This window comes from Zea mays, chromosome 8, assembly GCF_902167145.1.
Source record: "Zea mays cultivar B73 chromosome 8, Zm-B73-REFERENCE-NAM-5.0, whole genome shotgun sequence".
Classification (NCBI taxonomy): domain Eukaryota; kingdom Viridiplantae; phylum Streptophyta; class Magnoliopsida; order Poales; family Poaceae; genus Zea; species Zea mays.
Window position 1 is genome coordinate 147989761 of NC_050103.1, and position 10278 is coordinate 148000038.

The 10278-nt window shown below is 40.8% G+C and overlaps 1 protein-coding gene across 1 annotated transcript; it reads left to right on the forward strand.

Moving 5' to 3' along the window:
• The first annotated feature begins 1552 nt into the window (after positions 1 to 1552).
• Positions 1553 to 4696, forward strand: LOC100192838 (uncharacterized). The gene is given in 11 exon segments (NM_001138029.1): positions 1553 to 1711; positions 1831 to 2009; positions 2348 to 2468; positions 2614 to 2663; positions 2819 to 2886; positions 3143 to 3241; positions 3699 to 3758; positions 3849 to 3908; positions 4079 to 4133; positions 4228 to 4277; positions 4442 to 4696. Coding segments are annotated over 11 exon segments (912 nt in total). The 5' UTR covers positions 1553 to 1640; the 3' UTR covers positions 4541 to 4696.
• Positions 4697 to 10278: the final 5582 nt, after the last annotated feature.

Below are 10278 nucleotides of genomic sequence, written 5' to 3' on the forward strand. Positions count from 1 at the left end.
GGGTGCCTCGCGGTGGTTGATGCTCCCAACGACGTGATAAGACTGTGGCTAGTGTGGTCGTGAGGTGAACTGTCAGCCTCTTGACCGTTTCTCTGTGACTTCTATACACCCGGATCTAGTTCTCTTTAATCGATTCCCATACTGTGTGTGTATGATTGTATGGAATGTATCTAATGTATTATTTAGGATCGAGTTTTGAGTTGATAAATGCGTAGATCTAGGTCCCTGCGTTATTTTTGTGATGGTTTGTATGCATTTTTATTTGGGGAAATAGTTAGGGTTTTCTATCTCTAATCTGTTCCTGGTGTTATCTTATTCTGTTTGCTTAACTCGAATCCAACAGCCTTGAGCCCTTGAACGCGATCACTGTGACCTGATCTAGATGAACTAGGGTTAGGTAACCCTAACCCTTAGATGTCGAGTTCACTGATCTGTCAGTTTACTAGTTTGAGCCATGAGACCCTCTGGGTCCTCGATATGGCTGAAACAGGGTTAGAAAACCTAACCCGATATCTATTCTTACTTCTTGACTTTCTCTCTTTGATCTAATCTCAACTTTATCACTTTGATCTAATCTCTGTTCTCGGGGTGATAGAAATGAAGAAACTGAGTCTAATCACTTTGACCCGAGACCTTTCTGTGATCTCAAAATCAAAAGCGGATTAGGAAACCTAGGGGTCTTAGGGTGGCTCTGATACCGTTGTTAGATTCTATGGTGCCTATGATCGATTCCTAAGCCCCTATAATACCAATCAGTAACTAGTAAACCTCGATGACGAGTAGATCTGTTCTACTGAGAGGAATAAGGAAATATACCTTCGTTGTTGTTGTGTTGACGCGTCCTAGCGAGGTAGTTGTGGAGCATGGTCGCTGCTTTCGGTGTCACCTCCATTGCTCCTGTAGAGGAACAATATGCACCGAAATCCGAGCCTCCCTTGGTTGTCGCGCTTCCAGTCACTCCGATGCCTAAGCGATGGGACCTCTGTGGATTAGGGTTTCTGGGCGAGATACTAACGTTGGCTTTTCCTACGACCCTTGATCCTTTATATAGCGTCATGTGACCGGGGGCTCCAACCGAGGTTAGCATGGACAGTCCCAATAAAGGGCCCGATTAAGGAGATAATTAGTTGAGTTAACCCAATTTGGTCTCTGATGACCAGCTGTAGAGATACACTCAACAAGCTAGGTGGACTATTTTTGAGACAAAATAAAGAGTTATTAGAGTTGTGTACATTTTTTTGGGGTATTTAGAGTTTTGGAAAGAATTCAATATAACAATATTTTAGAAGAATAAATATTGGGAGCTATTAGAGATGTTCTAAGTTTTTATGTTTTTTTTCTAAAAAAGGGAGATCTTAGGAGAGCTTTTGGAGATGCTTTTAAGCTATTTCCAGTAGATCTCTTATTCTATTTTAAACTCTACATTATAATTATTGTTAAACAATATTACCAACAATTATGTGTCTTATATTTTAGCCTATCTATCATGACCGTATTTTTACACGCCAATAGAACATGGAGATCTTTTGCTCTCACGCAAGACGCAACAAAAGGTTTGGATAGAACACTCTGCTTCCCCGTCCTTCGGTCTAGCCCGAGTGGACGTAGGAAGGGACGAGGGGTCTTGACGCCGGCGAGCCATGGCGGGGGCTCTCCTCTCCTCTCCGCACACTCTCCCGAGCCCCACATCTCAGTCCCCGTTCCGCCCCAGGCACGCACTCCCTCTGCCGCTTACACGATTCCCTGCTCGCCGCCTATTCGTGTTACTGTGCACAGAACACCCACCCTCCTTGACTGCGCTCCTGATTTTGGTTCCTGGGGATTGCGCAGGAGCAGGGGACCACTCCACGCTGGGGCAGCGCGTGTTCTGCCACCGAGGAGGAGGGCCTTTGTGCTCGCTTCGTGCTCTCGCGAGCCTGCCGCTAGGAACCGCGGGTTGGAGGTGGAGAGGAGGCGCCTTCTCATGTCCGGGCTCGTGTCTTCTTTCGCAATCATGCTCCCCATTTCAGGTAGTGTTCATGGGATGTCTCTCTACTTCTCATGGTTCATTCACTCGGTTCGGGTCTTGTGGACGGAAGAATTAGCATTTCTACTTTCTGCTAATTTCCACACACTGAATTTGTCAGACGTGTCAGTTTTGAGGCATGTGATTGCAAAATTTAGAGTAAGTCCATGACATGTACTGTTTTTATGATTGTGCATAATGTGCTACACATTTATCTATTGGATCTCCTGTTTTCTATTTATAACTCTCTCATTCTCCCGAGAGGCCATTCTTTGACAGTTCTTTTCTTGAAAGACCAATTCTTGAATGATCACAAGTGCTTTGCTCGCAACGATTCTGTAGAAGCATATGCTGTCATGGAGACTGATGAAGACGTGAAGATGAACACACAAATTGATGAGATCAATGCATACTCTTTTCTTTACCCGGTGGAACTGCCAGGGAAGAAATTTACCTTCAAATGGTATTTCAGTTCCCTGCACTACAATATTTTGTCCAATCTACTCTTTTTCAGTCTTAACCTGTTTTTTGCGTACTTATTGCCTTCTCATGGGCACTAGGATAAAACTTTTCGCTTACAAATTACTATCCTATTATTCTGTTCCTAGGGTAGAGTCCAGAAAACCAGAGCGATATTCCTCTGCAGCGCCACTATCGCGTGAGTAGCTTCTGGCATAACAATGATAAGGAATGGTCTTATTACTTTGTTCACACGAATGAACTAGATTATTGAGCACAAGGACTTCCACAGTTACACTTTTTGGAATATCCATATATTTCGTAATGGCGCAAGCTGACTAGGTCTCTATGCAGCTGATGCAAGGCAACGTATCGTATCAGAGCGAGTTGACATGATACACAATGTTGTCATCTCGGTCTCGGTAACTTCTCAAATACTCTATGATACTAGGAAATGCATAAATCTGCAATTTGTTGGGTTGTACTAACCCAATGTCATGTTTTAATATTTAAGTTTCTGTTTTTTTTTTTTTTGCAAATTGCTGTCTGTGACTAAATATTTCGTTTTCGGTGAAAATTGTTATGTGGCTTGATTATCTGGATGGGAAATACATTAATTGAAACTCTGAAAAACAAATTTGATTATACGCAGTAACATCCATAATTTTTTGGGTGCAGATTGGGCCACCGAATTCACGTTTTTTGCCTTCAAAAGACAAGAGCTCGTGGGATCCAAAAGATGTTGCTGATTGCATTTTATCTGATAGATCTACCATGGTACATACTTGTGTTTTGGGCTTTCTTTTAAATATGTTATTTCTTGCATTCCTTAAGCTAAATTGTGTACGACAAACTGTATAAATTAATAAAAGGACTAAAATCCAAGTAGTTTATCGGATACACCAGAAAGCAAATAAATGCAGAATTTTAAGTTCTTATTATGTTCCTTAGTTATTATCTCTCTGTGTTTCATAAGAAACATGCACAATGTCTCATGGAGTGAAGCAAGGATAAGCATGATAGAACTCTCTGTTATGCACTAAGCAGCTAATACATCTAGAAAGCTAAATTCAATCAAGCATAAATTTAAACTTAGATGAGCTTTAGTGTTTTATAAGAAACATGCACATTGTCGGTTGTTGATAAACTGAAAAAGGTTTTAAGATCCTTGAATGAAATTTTAATGTCGATATTTGACATATTGATTCTACAAACGACCTTTATCACCTTGTAGAAGGTGACAACTGGCCAGCGCATGACAGAGAGTTCTGTCCTTGACGCACACGTTGCAGAGGTAAGCTCTGACCATTTCTATCATCCTTTAAGAGTACTTCCGCGTTTTGGAAGTTGACATGCGCCAGTACATATCGAAAATTATTTGTAGGTTGATGGAGAACCATACTGGTATTATGAGTATCTTGTTCGGAAATCACCAACAAAATCTGTAAGTTTCCTGGCACATATACATTTGACAACAAATATACTTATATGAAGAGTGTCAAAGAGAAACATATGCTTAGACTAAACTTCATGATGCATTGTATTAACTATTTGATGGCCAAGTAGTGCATAAGGCAGCTTAGATGTTCTTAATGACACTCTTTGTTTCATTAGGCACCAGAACCAAATTTGTTTCGGCACAATGTAGCCTGCACTGCTGAGCGTGATGGTATTACTTCATCTTTCCAGTTTTTATCATCGACCATTCACTCCCTTACATTTGAAGTATTTCTTTGTTCACTAACCACTTCTTATTTTAATAGGGTACCTGTACTCACTGAATGCTTCCACTCTTAGCAAACAGTGGGAATCTGTATGTCTCCTATGTCCCGTTGTTGCATACTACCACTTCAGCAAAGAAATATTCTTCAGTGTTTGATTTCATTTTATGACTTCATTTAGAGGAGGAACATGTATTTGTTATACTAATATGTTTATATATCAGCTTCTAACCAATATTTAACTTTTGCAACACAGATGGGGCCCTTTCTACAAAAGACCGTGGCATCCTTTCGCCTTCTCCCCGGTACAGAAAACTATGTTCCTCCCTACAAGGATCCTTGGAGATTTTGGTGAATGGAGATTCTTCTTGTAGTCATCATTTTTATCCCTTCAGATGACTTTATAGCTTCAGGTTTTAGACCATATTTTTCACGTCAGATGTTTAGTGAGTGTCTGTCCTTTCAGCTTGACAGATAAAATTCAGAGACCCAGTTTGGTATCAGTTTCGCCCATCGTGTTCGTTCTGATTAATAACAGTCCCAGACTAAAGGTGTGTTTGAATGCACTAGAATTTTTTTCTCGAACAACGCAGGAGATCCGTGTGTCATTTCATTTAAGAAGAGAAAAACGAAAGCCCGGCAAAACCAGACCGAATACAAGGACACTCACACACCTAAGGACGTGCCGAGATCTAGCAATGATCAACCATTGCTGGAAAGCGATCCAGCCAAGAGCTCCTGCAGCTTAGAAGCTCCAGCTATGCACCATAAATTGTATTCTTCTACAATTCTCCTAAGAAGATAAGGAATGCATGGTCTGCCATTCTAAAAAACACAACTATTTCTATGTTTCCATATTTCCCAAGCTGCAAGGATGATCAGAGTGCTCAGCCCTCTACGCTTTTCCTGTGCTGCCACACGAGTCACCTTACTCCATTTAGAAAAAGAAAAATCAGCCAAACCAGGAGCAAACATAACTATTTCTATGTTTTCATATTTCCCAAGCTGCAAGGATGATCAGAGTGCTCAGCCCTCTACGCTTTTCCTGTGGCGCCACACGAGTCACCTTACTCCATTTAGAAAAAGAAAAATCAGCCAAACCAGGAGCTAGGTCTGGGATATACAGGGTTTGGAGTATGTGAAACTAGATCTGTCTGGAGAAACTGCAGCCGACCAGAAGGTGGCTAATTGTCTCTGCGACTTGATCACAGAGAGGACAAGCCCCAGGATAGGGTAATTCTCTTTTGGATAGTCTGTCGTCCAACAACGCTTCTTGAACACCAGCCAAATAAAGAATTTGCAACGAAGAAGAGCCTAGCTTTTCCAGATTTTCTTCCAAGGTAAAAAACGGATGGTTCCCAACATAATTTTCAGATCGCTTGATCGATCTCACTGGGCGATCAGGCGATTAGTCACGATTAGGCGTCGATTAGGGCGATTAGTCACCCCTGATCGACCCTAATTGTCCCCTGGTCGTCCTGTGTATTCCAGGACATATATATATATATATATATAGTCATATATATAACACTATATATAGATATATACTTATATAGTATAGACTATAGAGACTTGCAGCAGTATAAATAGTCCAATATTCAATACTTGAATAGTCCAAAACAGCAGTACATCTAGCTTACTAGACCAGCACAACAACAATAAGTTTATTTAATACTTGAATAGTTCATAACAGCACAACAACAACAAATTTATATGAAACTACAAGTCTATTACTACTAGACCAGTAGACCATGACCAAGAAGGCTTCAGATGAGGAGCTCATCTCCGGTCCCCGTGTTCTCTTTTCTCCCAGCCGATGTAGAGAGAAAGATGTTGTTGTGTTGGAGCCTTAGAGGGAGAGAGAAGGGTGAAGAAGGGAGAGGGAAGGGAGCTAGGAAGAGAGAAGGGTGTTTTCTAATTTTCTCCCAGCCGTCAGGGAAGCTGAAAAGATAGGTAGACCTGGGGGCTACCTCTATTAATCATGGGTCAGTCCAGTCAAATAGACTGTTGGATTACCTGAGCACAGACTGGACTGTTGGGGCCAGTCTAGACTTTTGGACTACCTCTATTAATCGTGACTGATCGGCTCCTAGGCGATTAATCGTTCCATATTGTCGCCTAATCGGACGATATGGACGATCAGTAACACTAATCGAGTCGAACACCCTAATTGAGCACAGAGAAACGATCAGCCTGACTAATCGTGACTAATCGCGATTAGTCGGACGATCTGAAAACAATGGTTCCCAAGAAGAAGGCTGCATAGGCAGACTGGAGGTGTATTCTCCTGAATCTGTCAACTTCCACCTAAAAGTATCTGAAACATCTTGTTGAAGAACTACCCCTTGCACTTGATCCCTAACCTGGACATATTCCACAAGTACTGGTATGGTTAAGGCCCCTTTTATATCAGCCACCCACCTGTGGTTATATATAGCTTCTGCGATAGTTCTTCTGTTAATCACTCGTCTTGCAATGTTTTGGATCAAATGAGGAGCCAAATCAGCAATGGAAGTTCCGTTTAACCACCTATCCTTCCATAACAAAATGTTTTCCCCATTACCCAGTACTGCAGCTATTGCCATGTTAAACAAAGCAGTAGCATTGAATGCACTACGGTTAATGGTTAGTTGGCTAAAAAATGCTAATAAATTTAGCTAGCAAACAAATATTTAGGTAACGAGTAGCTAATTTACTAAAAGTAGCTAGGATGTCTCAACTAATTTTAGCAGCTAATTATTAGCTTTAATGCATTCAAACATCTCCTAACTGCAAAAGTGCACCTTACTTCTTATGTCCCAAAATAAGTGCATATAATAAGTGCGCATATTACTTGTCAAGGAGCCATTTTTTTAGATTTGACTAAATATATTGACAAAAGTACTACTCTCTCCATCCCAGAATACAATGTGTAACCATTTTTTATTCTTGTCCCACAATATAAAGCATACTCTCTCTATGCATATGTATATCGATGCAGTGGTATAGAGAGATTTAAATATATTTCTTGGTCTTTGAACCAGATGCGGTTGCGCTTTATATACTCAGACAGAGAGTAATATTTATGCTGTGTAATAAGTATTATTATATTATTGTAAAATATACTCCTATGGTAACTTAATTGTAGATACAAATATTAATATTATTCTTTATATAACTAATTAAATTTTAAAAAAGATTGACTTCTAAAAAAAGAGAAAATCCCTTCAATGTCATCTAAAACTCTAACAATCCCTTCAATACCATCAGAAAATACGTGTTCTCTTTAATGCCATTAGTTCTAATTTTTAGTCCCTTAGATGTCATTGTCGTCCATAATTAGTTAAAGAGTTGTTAGTTGGTGTTGGAAAAACTAATATACCCCTATGTTTTGTATATCAACCCCTTCCATGCACTTTCAACAATTTAGCTTTGAAATTCTGGAACATTAATATAAGTATGTAAGAGTAATATGACAACAATATTTTATAATTTTTTTTCATATTACGGTTACATACTTTTATTGATGTTCTGGAGTTCTCAAAATTAAGTTGATGAAATTGTATGGAAGGTGTTAATGTACAAGATACAGGAGTATATTAGTGTTTTTCAACACTGACTAACAGTTCTTTGACTGTTTATGGATAGACGGTAATGACATTTAAGGGACTTAAAATTAAAATAAATAGCATTGGAGACATATTTTTCGATGGTATTAGAGGGATTGCTATTGTTTTGGATGGCATTGAAGATATTTTCTCAAAAATTTATGTCCTTCCCTGGCGCACACGAGTACATGACCACATATCTCATGCCAGCCGTGGGAGCTCTCTTCCACGTCGTTCGTGTGCACACCAATTTGTGAGCCACCGGGATCATGCATCGCTGATCGAATACAGTTCACGTAACCTTCGAACAAGCCACATGCCCACATCCATAGAGAAGCGAAGTGTACCATGGATTTTGCCACCATCGTTGCAGTTCCATCCGTAGATCTGGCCGCGAGTCAAAACCGTCGTCTTCACTCGCGATGTCTTTCAGCTATACCGTGTCAAATCAATTCGTCATGTTTGATTGATTGCCCTAATGCCATCAATCGAACAACAACTGTTAGCCGTCATCAACCCGGCGTCCAGACGGGATTCCTGTTGATTGCATCCCATTGGATGGTTCAAGCCACCCAGCCCGCTCAAATTTGTCAACTATATCGGTCAAGTCATCGATCGTTGTCATGCTCCATCTTACGCCATGTCCTTCAACATAAATTTGCAAGCTTTTAGACAAACATATCCATCACACCTTTTACTATCTTCTTTTATGAATCTGGTTTTGATACCACTCATTAGAGTGTGTAGCGGATTCGACCTAGCTTTACTATACCCATCAGCCAGGGCCCCTACCCAGGTTCACTAAAGCCCAGCCCACAACATACGAAGGCTTCAGTTTTCACTAAACCCAAAAGGCTAGCTTGATAAATTAGGGTTGCTCACGTCTTATATGTTGTGCTGCCCACCATCACTTTTCATTATGGGATTAAACCTAACAAGCACTAAGACCGAGTCCAGCAGCTCGCAATTATAGATAAGCAAAATGAGTACTAGCATTACACATATTAAGCAACTGTTTCAAGTAGCTTGCGTATACAGTCGCGCATCGTGAGTTGCACGAATATCAAGGTCATGGGTCTAACAGCAAAAGCAACTGAGTCGTTGAAGCACAATATTTTGCGCAATAGGTTGTAGCTTGCGAATATGCGTGACATGGGGGAGGTCATGCATTTTGCATGACCGCGTGTGCGAGTTGCTGGACCATGAATAGTATGAGTTTGTTGCACATTCTGCGCATCCGCGACCATACGCGTGAGCCACTAGACTCACTCTAAGATTACGATGACTCTAGCTACAATGAATCAAGGACTCCAAACCCTGAGTAGGTATATGGAACTCCGATGTGGGGCCACCACCGGTTGATTTTTCAATGCATCCATCACTATGACAGTAGGCAATGGACAAAAAACCAATATTTGGCATAGTAGTTGGTTACAGGGTGTTGCACCAAGAACTCTATCTCCAACCTTATATAACTTAGAGAAGCATAATAACAAAAAAATTAGCCAAGAGCATCAAAATAATGCATGGATCAATACTACAGGGTAGAACAAATGATGCTACTCAACTTGAGGAATTTATATCTATTTGGATTTGGATCCAAGAGGTTCACCTCCAACCAGATACAGAGGACTCCATTAGCTAGAGATGGACATCTGATAGAGAATACACCGCCAAGCCAGTGTATCAAATTTAGTTCATAACAAGGGTAGGGCCTGCTATCTCCAGAGAGCTTGCTCTTAGCCCCCAAAGGAATAGAGTTGTTCTGAACATTGTGTCCCAAAAAGTATAATATAAAACTCTAGGCTTCAGGGATCTAAGATTTGAGATGCTCCTAGACTTGAGTTTTTTTTGCTAGAGCTATCACAAGAATGACCTAAAAACCACCCCTAGGGCACTCCTGATAGTAGGATACATATTATATTCTTAGTCGCCTAGGACCCTCTACCAACACCTAGATCTCTGAAGCCCTTGGCCCCGAGGCTAGAGCCTCCTGAGAGGATGAAGGAGCTCCTACAATGGCTAAGTGAGGAGGCACCTATAAGACAAAGGAACGTAGCACCCCCACTAAGGCATGACTACTACTAAAGGTACAATACCATGTTCAAGGTCTACTCTTAATGATGTTATGGTTCTAGCACTTCAAATACGGTTTTATACGTCACATTAAATGTGATGTTTGACATTATACTCTGATAGGTGCACTGTTGCCATGACTTAGGCAGCATGCGTACTCAAGACCACTATTTGATATGCATTGTTGACCCTGTAGCCATGTGTGGCATGCTAGTGTACCCAAAAGTATTATCAAGTACAAATTGTGACACCGATACCAACTATGTCATACCTGGCAGTGACAACTCTGGTGTCCGTCGATACGATCATATAGACATATCCATGCAATGGGTACCACTGTTGCCATAGGACATCCTTCATACTATGGCATGACCAAAGGCATGGCATTATGTATGACTCAATAACTAGGATAAGCATGGGGTTGTTGGGC